Here is an 18,193-nt window from a genome sequence, read left to right on the forward strand (position 1 = left end):
ACTTTACCAAGCATGGTGTCCTCTTCCAGGGACTGGTTCCTCCTAATAACATGTCCAAAGTAAGTGAGATGAAGTCTGGCCATCTTTGCTTCTAAGGTGCATGCTGGCTGTATTTCTTCCAAGAGAGGTTTGTTCATTCTTCTGGAAATCCGCGGTATATTCAATATTCTTTGCCAACACCACAATTCAAAGTCATTGATTTTTCTTCGGTCTTCCTTATTCATTGTCCATCTTTCACATGAATATGAGGCAACTGAAAATATCATGGCTTGGGTCAGGTGCACCTTAGTCCTCCAAGGTGACATCTTTGCTTTTGAACACTTTAAAGAGGTCTTTTGCAGCAGATTTGCCTAATGCAATACGTTATTTGATTTCTTGACTGCTGCTTCCATGGACGCTGATTGTGGTTCTAAGTAAAATTAAATTCTTGATAACGTCAATCTTTTCTCCGTTTATCGTGATGTTGTTTTATTAGTCCAGGTGTTGCTTATTGGCCCCATAAACCGGTCCATTCTCCTCTTGCCTTACACCGCCCCTATCCATAACGCGGGGCCCCCCTTGGGCTACGGCCCCATAGCTCTTGCTCTGGGCTCTGCCCCCAGCTCCGCCCCGTGGCTCCCGCCCCGCCTCGTCCCCTTTCTCGGACGCCAGGTCCCTACCGCAGCCGTGGCGCCAGCAGGAGGAGAGGAGGAGGGCGTAGAGGGGGAGGGGAGAAGGGCGGGATCCTTACGCCCAGCCCCGCGCTCACAGTCCGTGGCTGCAGATTCGCCACAAACGGCCTGGCGCCCCCAGGTCCATAATACCATGAATTCATCCCCCCAAAAGCTCAACTCTAAGAGAGAGGGGCCAGAGAAGCCTTTCAGTGTGTCCAGAGGGCCTTCCGAGTCTCAGAAAATAGTCATCGAGCCTCAGCGAGCGGGTGGGGGACCATGGCGAAAGTGCAGCTCAGCAGGGCCTCGGCGCCGCGTTTACCCTGCGCAGACGCCGTCGCCGCCGCCACTGCTGCCGCCGCTGCCACTGCCTTTGCCGCCAGGGTCTCCGCCGCCGCCGTCCCCGCGCTGCCTTCCGGAGGCTCCATTGTTTCGGCAGCGCCTGGTCCCGAGGCCGGGCAACCTAGGGGCTCGCGAAAAAGGCGGCGGCCAGCCGCGGCCGACGGAGTCGAGACACCCAGGCGCCGGCGGGACCGGGAGCGGCAGGGATCAGCGCGGGAATCCCGGGGAGCCGCGGCCAGAGTGCGGGGCGGCGGGGGGCCGGGGTGGCGAGGTCTGTGGTCCCAGAGTTGGGGCTCCAGCTTCCCGGTCCGTCTTTCCCCGCCGGCCTCCCCAAGAGGGGTCGGAGCCCCGGCGGGCGCCCCCGGCGATGAGCCCGGACTCGAGGTGCCCGGTGAGTGCGGGCCCGGGACATGGGCGGGAGTGGCCAACGGGAAAGGGGTAAGCTACTTTCGTGGGCGCGCACTGAGTTGCCCGGCACGGGTGCCCCTCGGGCCGCTCCAGCGGGGAGAACTGACAGTGCGCTGGCTCCCCGCCGACTTCTAGGGGCAACATTGTATCCTTCGGGGCCGCCTGGGCCAATGGCAGGAGAGGAGCCTTGTTTAAGTTGTTACACTTCGACAAAGGGGAAACGCCGCCGCATCCGGGAGAGAGGGCTGCGGGCACCTCTGGGGCCCGGCCTGGTCCCTCCGGCCCCCGCCCCCTACTTCCTCCGGCCCTCTGAGCTACGGGAGCAGCTGCGGCCGCCACACTCCTGGGCCCCGGGCCCTCCCCACGGGCTTTCAGGTTAAGTTCTGATCTCTGTCCCCTATGCCTCTGCTGCCGGGTCAGAAGCCAGGATGGCAGAGTCGAAACATTCACCAGGGACCCAGCACCGAAAGAGGAGAGCTTGTTTGTGCTTCCTGTTGGTTTGTGTTTAAAGGCACATCCGCAGGTAGGCAGTGGAAGCAAGTTGGAGTTGAACATGTAGCGTTACTCAGTGTGGGAGTCAGGGTTTGTTGACAGAGGGGCTGGAGCAGCACGTTTACCTGGTTAAGCCTCAGGAGGAGAGACGCCAAGAAGGGTCACTGTCCCAGAGCTCAGGGTGGCTTTGCCTGGGATGGAGCCAAGCCCCCAGCTGAATCGTTGAACTCAACTAGGCTGAGAGAAATTGGGGCAGCCTCTAACCAAGCTGGGCTTTCTGGGGGCTGTTACCATCTGCTGTCTCCACTCACCCAGGAACACTGAGGAGGAGGAAGGGAGGGCCCCTGAGGAGCAGCATGGAGCTGAGTGTGCCTAATTGTCATGGTTGTGTTAGTACCCTTAGGACATAGCACTTAGTAGGCACTCAGTTGTTGTTACAGGAATGGGTGAATGAAAAGTGCAAATGTAAAACATGCTACTTACTGGCCTTGACTAAATGACCTCAGTTTTCACTTGGCTCCATAGTACATCCCCCAACTCAGTCCCAGGGCAAGGGCATAGGCTCCCCCTAAAGGCCTCAGAAATGAACTGATGCTTTCTATAATCCAGTGATTTTTGTGGGAGTCCAGGACCAAGACTTTGGCCACTCATTCAAGTTTCTACATGGGCTAACACTAGCCTTCATTCCATCTCTCTCAGCTCCAGATCTGATGATTCTGTCATTCAGCCATTCATTTGACGGGTTATTCATTCATTCCCCAAAAACTGAGTGTTCAGTGTATGCCTGGTACTAAGGATATAGAGCCCTAGTGGTACAGTGGTTAAGAGCTCAGGCTGCTAACCAAAGGGTCAGCAGTTCAAATCCACCAGCTGCTCCTTGGAAATCCTACGGGGCAGTTCTACTCTGTCCGGTAGGGTCACTTTGAGTCGGAATCGACTCGATGGCAACAGGTTTTTCAAGAATACAGAGGTGAGTAGGCACATGTCTGCGTTATGCAAGCTCCCAGTCTAGTGGCAGGAGGCAGATAAGTCTCCCTGACACATAAGTGCCATGGTGGAGGTGAGAATGGGATGCTTTGGAAACAAAGCTCCCACAGGAGAGTCAAAAAAGTCATAACAGAGGAAGTGACTTTCGAGCTGAGTTTGGAAGAATTGAGTAGGAGCTCACAAATCAGAAAGGGTGGAGGGCATTCCAAATAGAAGTCATCTGCAGGAATTAAGAGGTTATAACATATTCAGAGAGTGACCAGTTGCCTGGGATAAACAGAAGCACAGCTGTACCTGGTGAAGCATCTGGAAAGGAGAACTAGGGCCAGACAATGAACAGAGGACTTGGAATGCCATCAGAGGAAATTTGAATGTTACCCTGAAGGGAGTGGGGAACATCTGGAGAGTGTTAATCAAGAGATTGGCATTATTGTTGGTACTTGGTAGAAAGATCACTCTGGCTGCATTATGTGAGATTGAGCTAAAGGAGTTTAGACATAGGGCAGGTCGACCAGGCAGGAGGCAGTGAAGTCCTAGACCAGGTGGAAGAGATGGCATTTGGAAATGCTGTAGCGGTAGGTTGGCCAGGACCTAGTGACTTTTGGGGAGGGGGACGGCAGGAGAAAGTGGGGTCCCTGATGCAGGTGGCCAGGAACCCCTCCCTAGACCTATGCTAACTGATCTCTGTGTTCTAGTTGTGACAGCATGGGGGTGGACTTTGATGTGAAGACTTTCTGCCACAACTTGCGGGCAACTAAGCCACCATATGAGTGTCCCGTGGAGACCTGCCGTAAGGTCTATAAAAGCTACAGTGGTATCGAGTACCATCTGTACCACTATGACCACGAGAACCCGCCGCCCCCGCAGCAGACTCCACTCCGCAAGCACAAGAAGAAGGGGCGTCAGTCACGCCCAGCCAACAAGCAGTCACCTAGCCCCTCAGAGGTGTCACAGTCGCCAGGCCGTGAGGTGATGAGCTACGCACAGGCCCAGCGTATGGTGGAGGTGGACCTGCATGGCCGTGTCCACCGCATCAGCATCTTCGATAACCTGGATGTAGTGTCAGAGGATGAGGAGGCCCCAGAAGAAGCCCCCGAGAACAGCAGCAACAAGGAGAACACGGAGACACCAGCTGCCACTCCTAAGTCGGGCAAGCATAAGAACAAGGAGAAACGCAAGGACTCCAACCACCATCACCACCATAATGCTTCAGCGAGTGCCACTCCCAAGCTGCCAGAGGTGGTATACCGAGAGCTGGAGCAGGATACCCCTGATGCCCCGCCCCGGCCAACTTCCTATTACCGGTAAGGCCACCCTTGGCCCCAACTCTGGGAAAACGGTCAAATAGGGCTCAGGAGCCAGAGAGGTGGCAGGCAGCAGATAGGAGAGTGGCAGGGATAAAGGATAGAGAAGGCACACTGGTTCTACCAGGGCAGTGAGAGAAACTGCCCCAGCTAGTGATGATGGCCTTGACTGCCTCATGCCAGGCCCTGCATCGAGTGCTTTGTACCCCACTGCTGCTGAGTCGATTCTGACTCATGGCAACCTCATCTGTTACAGACTGCTCCGTAGAGGTTTCTTGACTGTAATCTTGACAGAAGCTGATCTCCATGCCTTTCTTGGCACCACTAGATGGGTTTGAACCGCCAGCCTTTCAGTTAATTAGTAGCTGAGCACAAACTGTTTGCGGACACAGGGACCTCTGTGGGGTGCTTTATAGCCACTCCCTTATTTTATTCCCACATCACCACTCAGGTAGGTATTGTCCTTATTTCCAGATGAGCAAACTGCAGTCCAGAAAGGGGACCAGCCTGGTCGAAAGTCACATGCAAGTGGCTAGCTGACCTGGAATTCAAATCCAGGCACCTCTGTTTCTAAAGCTGCAGTATTTCCACTGTACCAAAGATCCTGTTTCTGATCCTGACCCTCTCCATTCACTCACTGTGCGACTTGGTTAACTCATGCAACTTCTGGTTTTATAGAAACCCCATCTGCAGAGTGGACAGTGTTCCTCTGCCTGCCTAAAGGCAGCAAGTACTGATTTCATAAGGTTATAAAAACAGTTTGCAAATTTGCAGGCAATTTTCCTATGATTTCTGCTTTTGTCATTCATCATTTAGCACGCTTAAGCAATATTTTCATTGCTTTGTGTTTTGTACTCCTCCAGTGGCCCTTTTGTTTCATGTAATTGTTTCTTTGTACCCCAGCTCTTTCCAAAATTAGTCACAGTGGCTCCTAATAAAGGCACAGGTACAAAAAGGCTATATTCCTTTAACATGAGGTAAAATTGAATGGGGTGGGCTGTGAAGCTGAAGGATGGTACAAAAACCAAGTATAAAATTTAGCTCTGAGAGTCTTAGCATCCAAGGCAAAGAGAGCATTCTGATGAGCTAGGTAGCAGTCTTTGTTGTCAACTGATCAGAAGGCCTGATGGCCAAGGATCTGTCAGAAAGGTTTTTATGTTAAAGACCGTTTTTACCAAAACTGTAATCCACATCTTATATTAAATCTTAGTTCTTTAAAAGTAAATCTGTGGTAACCCACATGATATGGCCCAGTATGTCACTTTCCTCTCTCCCGTTCTTCCATCTGTTCAGCCCAGCTCACTTCCTTCTGCTGTCTTTCTGTTAGCACTGACTGCCATGCCCTCAACCACTGACCCCCGCAACACGCAGACTCCCTTCTCTGGGCTTCCCCTCCCTTGTAATGGCTCTTCAGCTCTTTCTGCTCTGATGGGCGTTCAGTTCCTTTTCTTCCTCCCTCTACGCAGATTCACTTTTTGCCTTCTGGGGCAGCAGCTCTCAGCTGGTGCACCTTTATCAGTTGGGAGATGGTGTTGCATGGAATTTGTAACTGCTGTTAGCGGAACTGCCCAAGTTTTGGAAATGATTTACTTTTTATACAAATTAAAGAAGATTTGAGGTCAGCTCTCTAATAACATTTTTTCTTACTTGGATCCTGATATGCTTTCTTGAGGGGAAGAGAGAGATTGGGTGTCAGCTGGTGTGCCAGGAATTGTACATGACATACAGCCTACCTTATCTGGGCCACAGCCTGTAATCTGGGTGCCCTATGGGAGTGTGTTGCGCACCATCACGTAATGCCACGTGTGTCATGGCAGAGAAAAGGTTGAGAACTGCTGCTCGTGAGAGCTGGTGCCAAGGTCTGGAAGGGACCAGATGGTTCACACAAGCCCTGAGCCTCACTCTCATTCAAGAATGAGGATGTTGCAGTTACCTTGGGGAAGAAGTAAAGGCTGCAGAAGCAGCTGCTTCCTATAGATACAGTGTTTTTGTCTCCTACCCTCAAAATGCTTTTTAAATGAATATTGAGTGCCTGTTTCTGTGCAGTGAATGAAATATGGTTCTTGTCTCTATCCTATTAGTGAATCAGATATGGTTCTTGTCTCTATCCTGTATTTGAAGAATTAGACACATAAAAAACTATATAATACGAGGCAAGGTGGGGAAAAGCTATACAAAAGCTAATGATAAAGCTAACATTTATTGAGTATTTGCTACATGCCAGGCACTGCTCTCAGTACTTGTATTTATTCATTTTAATGCTCACAACAGAATGTGAAATAGGTTCAGATTAGCATCGCAATTTAAAGAGGAGGAAACCAAAGCCCAGGGTGATTAGGTCACTTGCCTGCCAAAATACAGAGCCCGGGCAATGTGGCTCCGCATTTTGTGCTCTCCTGGCCTGCTGTAGCACCCAGAACCCCGCTTTTCATGTGGAGAGGGGAGGGGAGGGACAGGAACTATGTGCTGCTTGATTTAGCCCATTCATTTTTGTAATTCCGTTTAATCTTGGCAGCATCTTTGTGAGTACCCAAAAAACCAAACCCAGTGCCTTCGAGTCGATTCCGACTCACAGCAACCCTATAGGACAGAGTAGAACAGCCCCATAGAGTTTCCAAGGAGTGCCTGGCGGATTCAAACTGCCGACCCTTTGGTTAGCAGCCGTAGAACTTACCCACTATGCCACCAGGGTTTCCTCTTTGTGAATAGATAGTATCATCTTTATTCTGTCACCTTTGAAAGTGAGTTGAGAGAAGAGCAGTGATGTCCTGAAGGTCACAAAGCGGCAGAGCCAGGATTTAAATCCACATTTGTTAGAAGCCAAAACCCCATTCTTAGCATCATGCACTGTATTTTTACAGTACCAGAGTCCAGGCTACCCAGAGCATGCCAAGGGCATGTCTCTGTGTCACAGGCACCTGGAGCAGCCCTCAACTGCAGTCCTGCTGACCCAGTGAGTGCTGTAGCGTGGGGGTTAAGAGTGCTGGGGCTAAAGTCCCAGCTCTGCGACTTCCCTAGTTGTGTGACCTAGTTGTGTTGGGCAGTAAATTAACCTGTCAAAACTTTGGTTTCCTCTAGGGCTTCCAGCCCCTGCTTTGATTTTGCATTTCTAACAAGGTCCCAGGAAGTTATACATAAGAATCACCTGGGGATCTTGTTAAACTGTAGATTCTGATTCAACATATCTGGGTTGGAAATGCAAATTCTCAGCAGGGAACTTGTTGGAAAAGCAAATTCTCACCGGGGGTTCCCACAAGACCAAACTGGTTCGAAGCCCTGGTTTCCTCATGTGTAAAATGGGGCAGTGAGAACATGGACTGTATGGCTGTGGTGCGAATTACATGTAATAACTTAGTACAATGCCTGGCTAATAGAAATGCCCTGTAAATCTTAGCTGTTATGACTCTGATTTCCTAAGGCTATCCAGTGAGCAAACATAGCAAACCGGTACCTAGAGTTCGAGGGTGTCCTGAGCTGATTCAGGGACCAGCTAACTGAAGACCCAGAGCAGCTCCAAGCCCTGCCAGCTGGTACTAAAACGACTTGTATGTAATTTACAAGTGACATCAAGGACCTTTCTTCCCTGACTCTCTGCACTGTCATCCAGACCACCCCAGTGGGTCCCATCTGGCCCATCCTCCCTTCCGGAGTCTAGCTGAGCCTCTGCACCCCAAGGGAGGCAGTGTCATGTAGCAGCTAGGACACGAGCCTTGGTGTTGGCAGGTCTGGGGTCACGTCCCAGCTCTACCACATTCTCACAAGTGAGCTGGGGCAGGTGAATTAACTTATCCCAAGCTTCAGGTTTCCTTTTCTGTAAAATTAGAATGATTATAGTGCCTAGGATAAAGGTGAAGATGGAATGAGACAACATGTGTAAAGATACAGGCCTAGCACAGAGGAAGTGCTTGGCAGATGTAACTCATTGTTTTTAAGGGAAAGAAATCTCAACTATATGATGCTAAGCTACCTGTGTGCACTGCAGGTACATTGAGAAGTCAGCAGAGGAGCTGGACGAGGAAGTAGAGTATGACATGGACGAGGAGGACTACATCTGGCTGGACATCATGAACGAGCGGCGGAAGACAGAGGGTGTGAGTCCCATCCCGCAGGAGATCTTTGAGTACCTAATGGACCGGCTGGAGAAGGAGTCATACTTTGAGAGCCACAATAAAGGCGACCCCAATGCACTAGTGGATGAGGATGCCGTGTGCTGTATCTGCAATGACGGTGAGTGCCAGAACAGCAATGTCATCCTCTTCTGTGACATGTGCAACCTGGCCGTGCACCAGGAGTGCTACGGTGTACCCTACATTCCTGAGGGCCAGTGGCTGTGCCGCCGCTGCCTGCAGTCACCCTCCCGCGCTGTGGACTGTGCCCTGTGCCCCAACAAGGGTGGTGCCTTCAAGCAGACAGATGATGGGCGGTGGGCTCATGTGGTGTGTGCCCTATGGATCCCCGAGGTCTGCTTTGCCAACACAGTCTTCCTAGAGCCTATCGACAGCATCGAGCACATCCCACCAGCTCGCTGGAAGCTTACCTGCTACATTTGCAAACAGCGGGGCTCAGGGGCCTGCATCCAGTGCCACAAGGCCAACTGCTACACAGCCTTCCACGTGACATGCGCCCAACAGGCTGGCCTTTACATGAAGATGGAGCCTGTGCGGGAGACAGGTGCCAACGGCACCTCCTTCAGCGTCCGCAAGACGGCCTACTGCGACATCCACACACCCCCAGGTTCAGCACGCCGCCTGCCTGCCCTGTCGCATAGTGAGGGTGAAGAGGATGAGGACGAAGAGGAGGAAGAGGGTAAAAGCTGGAGCTCAGAGAAAGTCAAGAAGGCCAAGGCCAAGTCTCGGATCAAGATGAAGAAGGCGCGGAAGATCCTGGCAGAGAAGCGAGCAGCAGCACCTGTGGTGTCGGTGCCATGCATCCCACCACACAGGTATGCCGGGCACAGGTGGACAGGCAGGTGAGGGAAGAAGAAGACCTCCTGGGGAGGAACTGACAGGTCCCAGAGTGGAGTGGCAGGGCTGAGTTATCTTCTTCCTATCAGGATCTGCAAATTCCAGAAAGGTCTCTCTAGCAGGTTACCTCTTACCTTAGGAGCCAGAAACTTAAACCTTTATCTGGTAGACCTAATAGTTGGTCGAAACTGCCCTTCATCTTGGTGATGTGATTAAGTTAGGAAGAAAGAGAATGGGTAGTCACCAGCCACAAAGGAGAAAACAATCTATGAAGGGACAAATGGAATAAAAAAGGAGGAAGGAAAGGAAAGAATTGTAAAGTGGTTTCTGTCACTCATCTGGGTGTGATCATCACTTATTTCTAACTCTCTTGTGCTATTTAGATGATATACTATAGTTTACTGCTGTACAGTTGTGCTTTATCTTAAAATTTTCAAAGGGTCAATCTGAATTGGGTATTTCAGGGTCAAATATTACTCTGGGCTGCAGTGACATGAGCAGTCTTAGGGGCAGAACCCCCTGACTCTGTGGTATACAGGTTAGGGATGTTGGCCTAATGCTGGGAGCTTGGCTTCCTGCCTACGGAGGTGCCATTGATTGATACCCGTTGCTCCTCTTTGCTTTAATCCGAGTGTCTCAGGTTTTTGACAGGAGACTTATTCCCTGTTCAGCCTCATTCAGGAACTCTCACTGGCCAGAGATCCCAATTCTGCTTAAGAGAAGCAGGGCCCAGCAGGTTTTTCTCTTTGTTCCCCTGCCTCTCAGGCTAAGCAAAATCACCAACCGCCTGACCATCCAGAGGAAGAGCCAGTTCATGCAGAGGCTTCACAGCTATTGGACACTGAAGCGGCAGTCACGAAATGGGGTCCCACTGCTGCGTCGCCTGCAGACACACCTGCAGTCTCAGAGGAACTGTGACCAAATTGGGGTACTGTGTCAGATTCCCTGTGGGCTCTGGGGACTGGGGACGTGGGAAAAAGAACAGAAATTTGCTTCTAGTGTCAGAGAGCTTAGGCTGTTTCTTCCATTAAGCTGCCTTCAAACCAGGCTTGGGATGAAGCCCTTATAGGTTATCAGCTTGATGGATAAGCATTGTTCTTACATGTTCATTCATTCATTTTAAGCATATTTACTAAGCATATGCCAGACTCCAGGGACATGCAGATAGAGGCACGCCTGCTTTAGCTGGCATGTCTGCCAGTAAATCACTGTGTTCCCTCCTTTGGCTTGGCCTGCAGACCCAAGTTCCCCTGGGCTCTCTACCCACCTCTGGCTTTCATCTGGCTCCTTCACCATCTCCTGATCTCCCTATTGCCTCTACAGAGAGATTCTGAGGATAAGAACTGGGCCCTCAAAGAACAGCTTAAGTCCTGGCAGCGCCTCCGGCACGATCTGGAGCGAGCTCGGCTGCTGGTAGAACTGATCCGCAAGCGGGAGAAGCTCAAAAGGGAGATGGTGAGTGCTCCTGGGCCAGCCCTGTTTTACAGAGGAGAAAACAGATGTAGGAGAAGAAAAAGCATATTCCATAGCCACGTGGCAACAGGGCTGATGCTAGAGTCTCCTGGCTCTCAGTATACCCTTGGGCCTACTAGAAGCGAAATGCCACAGGAGAGTATGAACGGACCCTAAATTATGTGATACAGATAGCTAGTGCTGGGAGTTCAAGGCAGGGGAAGGTGAAGGCCAGAGTAGTTGGGGAAAGTTTCACTGGGTGGCGCCTTAAAGAATGGTAGACCTGAGTGAGTCCACCCAGCTGTAGGGGTGGGCAGGAAGGCGAGTTCCCAAGCCAGCCTGGGACCGTCTCAGATGCCTCTGCTAAGGGCTGGGCTGATTGGGCCTTTGTGTGCATCAGATCAAAGTGCAGCAGATCGCCATGGAGATGCAGCTGACCCCTTTCCTCATCCTCCTTCGCAAAACCTTAGAGCAGCTCCAAGAGAAGGACACAGGCAACATCTTCAGCGAGCCGGTCCCTCTGTCTGAGGTAACCGAATTGAATGAAGTAAGAATCCCTTCCCCTCACTCCACCTTCTTTCTCTTCCTCTCCCAGTTGGACCCCTGCTGCAGGTCTGGGCCAGGGACTAGGAGGGGACCTCGAAGAGGGGCTGGTGGCTCTGGGGCAAGATGAAATGGAGCCACGCAGTGTATCACCTGGACTTTGTCTTGTCCCTGTCACACCCCAAGGGCCCAGAATGGGAGGTGATGTTCACTCTTTCCCCAGAGGCAGGGACAGAGCCTGCCAGATGAATAATACCAGGGCAGGAAGACACTTTCAGGGTGCTGAACCCTAAAATGGAGACTTTAGAAGGCTTAGCACCCAAAGAACCAGCTCCGAAGCCCTAGGTCCTGACTGGCAGACTGTTCTCTCTAAAAGGTATAAAATGAGAGGCCTGAGGCAATAGCCTCTTTATAAGTTTAATGATAAGTAAAAATGGAAGGAATACAAGATAGTGGTAGTTCCAGAGGATTCTGCTAGCCATTTTCTTACTGAAACTTCACATGGCTCTAGAAGGTATATTTGGCTGTATTTTATCACCTTTTCCAAGGAGAGAAGATGAAGACCCAGAAAGATTAAGAGATTTGCCAAGGTCACATAGCTTGTGATTTGTGAAGTCAGGATTAGAATCCAGCTCTCTCTTCCCCTGTGCTATATGCCTGTCTCTATCTGTGGTGGGAGGAGATTGCTGGATGCATATCAGGGGGTTTTGTTAGGAGTACGGGCTCAGGGAGTAAGGGGCTTATCTCCACTTAGCCACAACTACTCTGCTTTCCCAGGTACCTGACTACCTAGACCACATCAAAAAACCCATGGACTTTTTCACCATGAAGCAGAACTTGGAAGCTTACCGCTACCTGAACTTTGATGATTTTGAGGAGGACTTCAACCTCATTGTCAGCAACTGCCTCAAGTACAATGCCAAGGACACCATCTTCTACCGGGCAGCAGTGCGGCTCCGTGAGCAGGGTGGTGCTGTGCTCCGCCAGGCCCGGCGCCAGGCAGAAAAAATGGGCATTGACTTCGAGACGGGCATGCATATCCCCCACAGCCTGGCTGGAGATGAGGCCTCACATCACGCCGAAGATGGTGGGTGATAAGTCTCTCACACTCACACACACCGGCCAATGCCTGGGTAGGCAGTTTTCCAAAAGTCCTCTCCTGGGAGCAGGCAGTGTAGGCAGGAAGCAGCTAGGCTGAGCAGTGGAAGCTGGCCTTAGGAATGCTCCCCAAGAAGCCAGACTGAGTGGATGCAGGGTAATGCTTACCATTCCACAGCTTGGTGCTCCCATTTATAGCTGTTCTGGGTGAAAAGCTGAGGTGGGAAGAGTCTGGGTTACTTGCTGTCTGCCCAGGTTCAAGGGGTCCAGAGGGCTGCCCTGAGTCTGACCTTTATCCTCCGACCCTCATCCATAGCAGCAGAAGAAGAGCGGCTAGTCCTACTGGAGAACCAGAAGCACCTGCCAGTGGAAGAGCAGCTGAAGTTGCTGCTGGAGCGACTAGATGAGGTGAATGCCAGCAAGCAGAGTGTTGGCCGCTCACGGCGTGCAAAGATGATCAAGAAGGAGATGACGGCGCTGCGGCGGAAGCTGGCCCATCAGCGGGAGACTGGACGGGATGGGCCTGAGCGGCATGGCCCCTCAAGCCGGGGCAATCTGACACCCCACCCGGCAGCCTGCGACAAGGATGGGCAGACAGACAGCGCCGCTGAGGAGAGCAGCAGCCAGGAGACGAGCAAAGGTCTGGACCCCAAAGCAAGCCACACCGGCTCTGCAGCACACACCCAGCCCCTACCATTCTCCAGGCAGAGGTCCCTCCTGCACAGCTAGCTGCACTTTCTCCCCTACTCCCCAGTGAGGGGCTCTTAGCTGCCCCTCTGGCTATGTGTATAAGAGGACAGTGTTCCCTATTCCATGCCCCTGAGAGCATCTCCCCAACTGTAGCTGGAGTAATGGTCTTACACACCCAGGGCATGCCCCTGGACATGTAGCCTTTCCACATCAGACCCCTCACCAACTCTCATTCTCTCTTTCTCTGCTCCAGGCCTGGGTCCCAACATGTCCTCAACCCCCGCACATGAGGTGGGCAGGAGAACCTCAGTTCTGTTCTCCAAAAAGAACCCGAAGACAGCTGGACCGCCCAAGAGGCCGGGCCGGCCCCCCAAAAACCGGGAGAGCCAGATGACCCCCAGCCACGGAGGCAGTCCTGTGGGGCCCCCCCAGCTCCCCATCATGGGCTCCCTGCGTCAGCGCAAGCGGGGTAGGAGCCCCCGACCCAGTTCGAGTTCAGACAGCGACAGTGATAAGTCCACAGAAGACCCCCCAATGGGTGAGCCTCACCATCACCCAGCCCCCCAAGAGAGTGAGCAGAACTGTCATTCTCCCCAACATAACTCCCAGCTAATCCCTTCATTTGCCTGTAAAATGTCAGAATTAGAAGGGCCTTTAGGAATTCCCTCATTTTACAGATGGAGAAACTGAAGCCCAGAGACACTGACCCAGCCAGATTCCCATCCAGGGCCCCCTTCCATTTTATTACTACTTCACTTTTTCTTTTCTTATCCTCCTTGGGGAATCTCCTGCCTTTTAAGCCATTTGTGTCCTAAGGCCAATAACTGCCAAGGGAACTATGAGGGGTGGGGCAGGGCTGTGGGCAACTAACTGTAGTTGACACTGCCCAGAGCTAGCTCTGCTGGCCAAAGTTGGAGGACTTTTCCAGCACAGAGGGAAGCCCAGGTTCTAAGTCCCTACTAGCCCCAGTGCCATCGCTGATCTACATTTTCCTGACTGTTTCTTTCTCTCCTCTCCCTCCCCCCAACAAAGACTTACCAGCTAATGGCTTCAGCAGTGGAAATCAGCCAGTGAAGAAGAGTTTCTTGGTATACCGTAATGACTGCAGCCTTCCCCGGAGCAGCTCAGACTCTGAGTCCAGCAGCAGTAGCAGCAGCAGCGCTGCCTCAGACCGAACCAGGTACCAGCCCTCTAGGTCAAGGCACGCCTCTAGGGTACCCTTCCAGGGCTCACAGCATTTCCAGGTTCTCTGCAGGTTAAATGGGATAGATTAAAGATCACCATAGTAGAACTGAGAGAACCATCCCGGGTTAAGCTGATGGTTTGGAGCAGAGGGTGTAAACTGGTGGCCTATGGCCTGGATTTGACCTACAGACACATTTTGTTTGGCCAGCATGCAGTTTTTAAAAAATGCATCAGGAAATGCCATGAAAAATGCCCAGTTTCTGGATTCTCTCTAAAAAATTAGAAGATCTGGCGAACCTGACTAGTATGGCCAAGTGGCATCAGGTGGGAGCTGAGTAGTGGCTGCTGCCTTTAAAGGGGGAATGCACTCATCCCCACCACCATTATGCTGTTAAAGCAGGCCAGTTCTTCAGGCAGATCATCAGCCTGGCCTTGAGGACATTTGAGTTTGAAACTCCTTGTGTAGCCTCTGCTTTCCAGACGTCTAGGGCCTTGAGAGTTTAAAGAGAAGACACCTACCATACCACTCCTCACTCCTCCCCTCCCTTGAGTGAGCTCCTGTGTCTTGCCTCCTGTGTCTTGCCCACAGCACAACGCCCTCAAAACAAGGCCGGGGCAAGCCCTCCTTCTCTCGGGGCACATTCCCAGAGGACAGCAGTGAGGATACCTCAGGCACTGAGAATGAGGCCTACTCCGTGGGCACTGGCCGCGGCGTGGGCCACAGCAGTAAGTACCCTCGCCCAAGGCCAGGGATGCCGGGGGCCCAGTGTCAGAGCCTCGCCAGTCTCCCAGCAGCTGATCCGCCCCCTCTCTCCCATTCCTGTGAAGTGGTGAGGAAGAGTCTGGGCCGCGGAGCTGGCTGGCTGTCGGAGGATGAGGACTCCCCTCTGGACGCTCTGGACCTTGTGTGGGCCAAATGCCGAGGGTATCCATCGTACCCAGCTCTGGTAGGCTTCCTTTTCTCCTGTCATGCCCCTTGCCTTTTAATTCCAGAATGCAGGACTCACAATAAGCAGATTTTTCCTAACCCCTGCTGAGCTGCAGAGCACAGGAGTTCTTAGCAGACAAACTGATGGGCAGATGCAGCTTGAGTACCACTTAGAGGCTCCCAGTTAGTTCTCCATCTCTCCCTTTTCTGTCCCCTTGCTCCTTGGGCCCTGGAACAGTTTGGCATGGGAAGAAGCCAAGGTGACAGCATTGCAGCTTTAGCAGTATGATAACCTTTCTGTGTCCCCACTTCAAAGGTAGTCTCGAAATTCTCGGGCTGGGCTGACCATGGGGAGGAAGTGGACTGAACCAAACCAGATTCTTATTACACCCTCAGATCATTGATCCAAAGATGCCCCGGGAGGGTATGTTCCACCATGGGGTTCCCATCCCTGTGCCCCCACTGGAGGTGCTGAAACTTGGGGAACAGATGACCCAGGAAGCCCGAGAGCATCTCTACCTCGTCCTCTTCTTTGACAACAAGCGAACCTGGTAAGGGAGCAGAGGGGCATTTGGTGTGACTCATAGCCACAGATGCAACCCTGCGTGGTTGCTGGAAACACCAGCAACAGACTGGGCTATCACTTAGCAGTGCAATATGGACTTAGAACAGATCTTTGAGCTAGAGGACTGTGTTGACCAGGAGTCTGAGAGGCTGTGTAGGCAGCAGCTGACAAGAGCTATACCTAGAAACCAGAGGATCATTGATGACTGTGACAGATACGGGGGTGGCTCCCCACCCAGACTCACATGGCTTCTAGACTTAGTTTTTCCACCTCTGCCTCCATGGTAACAAGGTGGGGATAAAGCAAGCATAAACATTCATGCTCTGAATTTCTTTTCTGTCATATTTACATATCTAGTCTTTTTGTGAATTGTCAGGATAGATTGTCAGTAAAGTTTCCCTGGAACCTATGTTTCAAGTTAGGTCAGGGCTCTTCTTTTTGTGCCCAAAATACCCTGTGATTACCCCCTAGTGTGACTGTTGACCGGGTTCTCTTCATCACTAGACTGTGAGCAATTTCTTAAGGGCAGGGACTGTTTCTGTTGGTCCCTGTACCCCCAGCGCCCCCTACGGAACCTGGCCCAGTGTTGGTGCTCAGGAGGTGTGTCTGAATGCATGAAGGAGTAAGGAAGGCTGGTGCTCATTGCTTTCCCTGAGATGATTTATTTGATCCTCACCTTATCCTACAGGCAGTGGCTGCCCAGGACCAAGCTCGTTCCACTGGGGGTGAACCAGGACCTGGACAAGGAGAAGATGCTGGAGGGCCGCAAGTCCAACATCCGGAAGTCAGTGCAGATCGCCTACCACAGGGCTCTGCAGCACCGCAGCAAGGTGCAGGGCGAGCAGAGCAGCGAGACCAGTGATAGTGACTGATGCTGCCCGGCACAGCCCAAGCCAGTGTCCTGTGATTCTCTCCTCCCCTCTGCTCACTGTCCTGGAGTGGCACCGGCCTCTGCACTGACTTATTCCTGGTCTTGGGGCCAGTCTCAGGGGAAGCTGGGCGGGGGAGGTCCCTCCCGCCCTGAGTGCAGCTGGACTGTACAGAACACTCCAAGGGCCCGTGGCGGCTCTGGGAAAGTAGAGGGGTGGTCCACAGGCCAGAAAGCCCCAGAGATCCCATGGCATTGTAGGGCATGGTGGTGGGCCAAGGTTAGGACACTGCATAAAACAGGCCATGCTACCACCTCTCTCTACTCGTGCCAGGAGACTTCGTAACTGCCTAGAGGCCTGAGGCCCCCGCAAGTGGTGAGGTGCACGGGCATCTGCCCAGCCTAGCAGTGGGATTGATGTCTGTCCAGCCCGGAAGAGGGGCACTAGGTGACCCCCTCCCCTGCTGTTGTAAATACTGTAATTAGCAGAGAATTTAAATTATTCTCATTTGTAACTGCGTTTCCGGGTCGCGCCAGAGTCATTTGGTACTAAAAAAAAAAAAAAGAAAAGAAAAAACCTGGGGCCTGTCCCCACTTCCTTTCTCCTTCCCATAGATACCCTCCCCCTTTCAAACTGGTTTGTATTTATTTCAAAGGAAGAAAATATATTGATTCTTAGAAAATAAATGGTCTATTTGGAATTCTTGGTTCTTGCCTTCTGCCAGGGAAAAGGGGTAAAAAGGGAGGTTCTGTCCCCCAGGGATGGTAAATAATTGGGCCCAAGTGGTTACTGGCTGCTTTGCATGCCTCATTTAGAAGACAACCACAAAGATGATAGCTCCCATTTCCATCCACTTAATGACTGGTAGTCCCTGTGGTAAAGTACCTTTAGATACACAATTTTATGTAATCCTTGCAATAACTCTATGGAGTAAGTTAATAATAGAGTGGTTATCCCCACGAAGACACTGAGGTATAGAAAAATTAAGTAACTTGCCTAAATTCCCACATCTAGGAAGTTGCGAGCTAGGATTTGAACTCAGGTCTATTTGCTGAACTGCTGAAGGTGGAGGAAGAGTCAACTGCAGATTCCTCTTTGGATTTCAGATGCTTCAAGTCCTTTGCCAGTAGGATGGCCCGAGTGCTTCAGAGTCACTACATCTGTGATCTTTCCATCCCTGTCCCCTGGCTTTGCTGAGGACATAGACTGTAGAAGATTCCTTTTTGTGCATTCCCACCCTTGGCACCTTCTATTACCATTCAAGCAACATTTATTGGAGGAATGCCTTCTGAGTGCTTGGCACTGTGGGGTGGTATGCCTATGAGTGAGAAGACAACCTCAGGGAAAGATAATTGCCCAAGGCCTTGGAGCTACTGAGTGGAACCGAGACAAACACCATTGGTCTGATGATGATCCTATGCTCAGGGTACACCATGAGAGGTGCTGTGGGACACAAAGGTGAACTTGCAGTCTAATCATTCAGACACAATCAAGTATCACTGCTAGAAAGTGAAAATGGCCTAAATAAAGTTTATGTCTCCTATGTCTCTGATTTTTGTGTGTTTCTCTTGAAGGGAAATCAGAATACGTCATCCCTGGGCCCAGGTGGCTGGCACTGGCAACTGAGCTAGGGGCTGCCTCTGGGCCACACATTTGTCCCTGGGGACTTAAAAACCAAGACTCCAAGTAATGAGCTGCTTGTCTGGGCTCAGCTCC

At 51.7% G+C, this 18,193-nt stretch overlaps 1 protein-coding gene across 6 annotated transcripts; it reads left to right on the forward strand.

The window, feature by feature from the left end:
• The first annotated feature begins 972 nt into the window (after positions 1-972).
• BRPF1 (bromodomain and PHD finger containing 1) lies at positions 973-17,178 on the forward strand. Of its 6 annotated transcripts, none has more exons than XM_049862876.1 (14): positions 973-1,383; positions 3,575-4,183; positions 8,166-9,125; positions 9,913-10,075; positions 10,471-10,602; positions 11,000-11,146; positions 11,920-12,229; positions 12,557-12,880; positions 13,184-13,468; positions 13,963-14,110; positions 14,705-14,841; positions 14,944-15,062; positions 15,440-15,594; positions 16,297-17,178. In XM_049862876.1, exons 2-14 carry the CDS (start codon positions 3,585-3,587, stop codon positions 16,478-16,480), a joined length of 3,663 nt encoding a protein of 1,220 aa, XP_049718833.1. In that variant the 5' UTR covers positions 973-1,383; positions 3,575-3,584; the 3' UTR covers positions 16,481-17,178. The 6 variants fall into 6 exon arrangements, with proteins under 6 accessions (XP_049718833.1, XP_049718834.1, XP_049718835.1 ...); XM_049862877.1 differs by having other exon boundaries at positions 12,560-12,880; XM_049862878.1 differs by having other exon boundaries at positions 11,000-11,128.
• Positions 17,179-18,193: the final 1,015 nt, after the last annotated feature.

This window comes from Elephas maximus, chromosome 20, assembly GCF_024166365.1.
Source record: "Elephas maximus indicus isolate mEleMax1 chromosome 20, mEleMax1 primary haplotype, whole genome shotgun sequence".
NCBI lineage: Eukaryota > Metazoa > Chordata > Mammalia > Proboscidea > Elephantidae > Elephas > Elephas maximus.